This window comes from Chinchilla lanigera, unplaced genomic scaffold (genome assembly GCF_000276665.1).
Source record: "Chinchilla lanigera isolate Chin_1 unplaced genomic scaffold, ChiLan1.0 scaffold00055, whole genome shotgun sequence".
Classification (NCBI taxonomy): Eukaryota; Metazoa; Chordata; class Mammalia; order Rodentia; family Chinchillidae; genus Chinchilla; species Chinchilla lanigera.
The window spans coordinates 13,658,780-13,659,606 of record NW_004955456.1 but is presented as its reverse complement, the minus strand read 5'-3'; the positions used below and the strand labels follow the sequence as shown (position 1 = coordinate 13,659,606).

Below are 827 nucleotides of genomic sequence, written 5' to 3'. Positions count from 1 at the left end.
AAAAAAAAACAGAAAACGGGTGAAATTAACTTTAATAACAGTTTATTGACCCTAGTAGAGTCAAAATAGCATTGCAACAAGTTATCAATGTAAGAAATGACAGATTACAAAAATATTTATTGAGGGCAGGTGTCCTCAGTCCTATGCGAGACCCCGCTCGGAAAGCTCACCCCGGCCACCCAGCACCCCTGACGGGCTCGGAGACCCCAGTCCCTCGCCTTCTGCAAACCCTAACCTCCGCGATGCCCCCGGGGCCGCGCAGGGTCCCCAGCCCCGGAGCGCGGCCCGTCCCGCCAGCCTCACATCCAGGAGCACCCACATCTACAGTGAACTGGGCCCTCACCACGGCAGCTCGTAGTGGCCAGCGCTGCCCGCGGCCTTGCTGGGGCCAGGAGCAGCGTCCTGCGGCCCGCGCTCCCCGCCGCTCTCACCACGCATCTGCACCTCCATTCTCGCGCCTTCTCTTCCCGCAGGGGTTACGCACGGTGACGTCATCACGCAAAGCCCCGCCCCCGCAGGGCGTGGGGAGCGAGCAGGAACCTCCCCCTCCCCTCCCCCCGCCTCTTTGCGCCTGCGCAGAAGGTTCTGGTCCGCCTGGGCGCGGCGGTTCCTAAGGGGCAGCTGGCGTCCGGCCCGGGAGGCAGAGGCTGGCGAGACCCTGTCCCGCGCGCTCTGGGAACGGATGTTTGTGTGATTTGTCGGAGACCCTCTCCGCCGCGGCCCTCCAAGGCTGTGCTGGGGAGGGGTTTTCCCAGGACCAGCTGCCTTCGGCGGGCGCCTGAGCTCAGCCGCGCTTGGTACTATCAGGGGATTTGCGCCGTCCTGCA

At 63.7% G+C, this 827-nt stretch overlaps 1 protein-coding gene across 2 annotated transcripts in view; it reads right to left on the bottom strand.

The window, feature by feature from the left end:
• Nucleotides 1–485, bottom strand: part of Rfc2 (replication factor C (activator 1) 2, 40kDa) — a 12,284-nt gene extending 11,799 nt beyond the window's left edge. For both annotated transcript variants that reach the window (XM_005396752.2, XM_013520619.1), the window contains exon 1: nt 344–485. In XM_005396752.2, coding sequence (XP_005396809.1) covers nt 344–450 — 107 coding nt within the window. In that variant the 5' untranslated portion in view covers nt 451–485. The remainder of the gene's footprint in view (nt 1–343) is intronic.
• Between the last annotated feature and the right edge of the window lie 342 nt (nt 486–827).